At 57.0% G+C, this 1357-nt stretch overlaps 1 gene segment (V, D, J or C); it reads right to left on the bottom strand.

Annotated features, from left to right (window-relative positions):
- Positions 1-357: 357 nt before the first annotated feature.
- LOC123347636 lies at positions 358-933 on the bottom strand. The segment is given in 2 exon segments: positions 358-794; positions 888-933. Coding segments are annotated over 2 exon segments (483 nt in total).
- Between the last annotated feature and the right edge of the window lie 424 nt (positions 934-1357).

Below are 1357 nucleotides of genomic sequence, written 5' to 3' on the forward strand. Positions count from 1 at the left end.
CGGGCAGCTAATTTGACAGGTGCCGACTATATTGCTGCTTCCTATAGAGGAGCTAGTCAGGTCTCTGTTGAGCTAAGAGACGGGGCTAACTGGGCTCTGGCTGATTCTTGAGGCTGGTACTTGTTAGGATCCATGTTCCTAATGGCTGCTCAGAGAGAGCGGTGATTAGTGCAGGGTGAGGGAGGGTAATTCTGTGGGGAAGGGAATTTAAACATGGAGGCTGGTATAGATGTGATCCAAACAGACAATATTCTGAGTGTCTGAGATACTGAGCTCTCGTGTTTTAGCTCCCTCAGCCCTTTACGCGCCTGGGTTAACACTCCCTTTTTGAGTGTTTGTTCTGAATAAATGTCCTGGTCAGGCAACGCCGCGGATTTTCTCGCGCAGCTGCTGCTCTCTGCGGCTCACACGGGAAGGCTGGTTCTCTGCACCGTTAGTTTTAGGCCGGGCTCGGATAGGTTTTCCCTCAGTGTGTGTCTGTTTCTGGCGTCTCGCACAGTAATAGCGGGCGGTGTCCTCGGGCTTCAGGCCGGTCATTTGCAGATACAGCTCACTCTTGGGATTATCCCGGGAGATGGTGAACCGGCCTTTGACGGAATCACGGTACTGAATATTACCTCCATCGTACCTTATAAAAGCGACCCATTCTAGCCCCTTGCCAGGAGCCTGCCGGACCCAGTCCATCCTGGAGCCGCTGAAGTCGAACCCGGAGGCTTTGCAGGAGAGGCGGAGAGAGTCTCCGGGCTTTTTCACATCCCCTCCGGACTCCACCAGCTGCACCTGGGACCGGGCGCCTGGGAATAAAGACAGGCCATTAATATCGGTATAAAAACAGCGGTAACACAATATTCTTCTCACTCTGCCCGTTATTCAGAGGAGGAAAATACCTTCCAAAGCGGCTACAGCGAAAATAACAAGGAGCAAAAATCCCATTTTCCCTGGTGCTGGAGGGGAAAGTTCTCAGGGACTGGCTGGTCACTGCACAGACCCAGGGGCTGCGGATTGTGTCTCCGGGTGCAGCCTGGGCAGAGGGAGGCACAGATTTAAACAGGAAACTGTCTCCCTCATTTGCATGTCCACGCTTTATAAGAGACACACACTCCTGCTCAGGGGCGGCTCTAGGATTTGCGCCGCCCCAAGCACAGCGACATGCCGCAGGGGGCGCTCTGGCGGTCGCCGATCCCGCGGCTCCCGTGGACCTCCCACAGGCATGCCTGGGGATGCTCCACCGGAGCCGCGGGACCAGCGAACACTCTGCAGGCACGTGTGCGGGAGGTCCCCCAGAGCCGCCCTCCGCCCTCCCGCGACCCCGCCCCAAGCGCGCGCTGGGGTCTGGAGCCGGCCTGCTGCGGCTGCC

This window comes from Mauremys mutica, chromosome 13 (genome assembly GCF_020497125.1).
Source record: "Mauremys mutica isolate MM-2020 ecotype Southern chromosome 13, ASM2049712v1, whole genome shotgun sequence".
In the NCBI taxonomy this organism is placed as follows: domain Eukaryota; kingdom Metazoa; phylum Chordata; order Testudines; family Geoemydidae; genus Mauremys; species Mauremys mutica.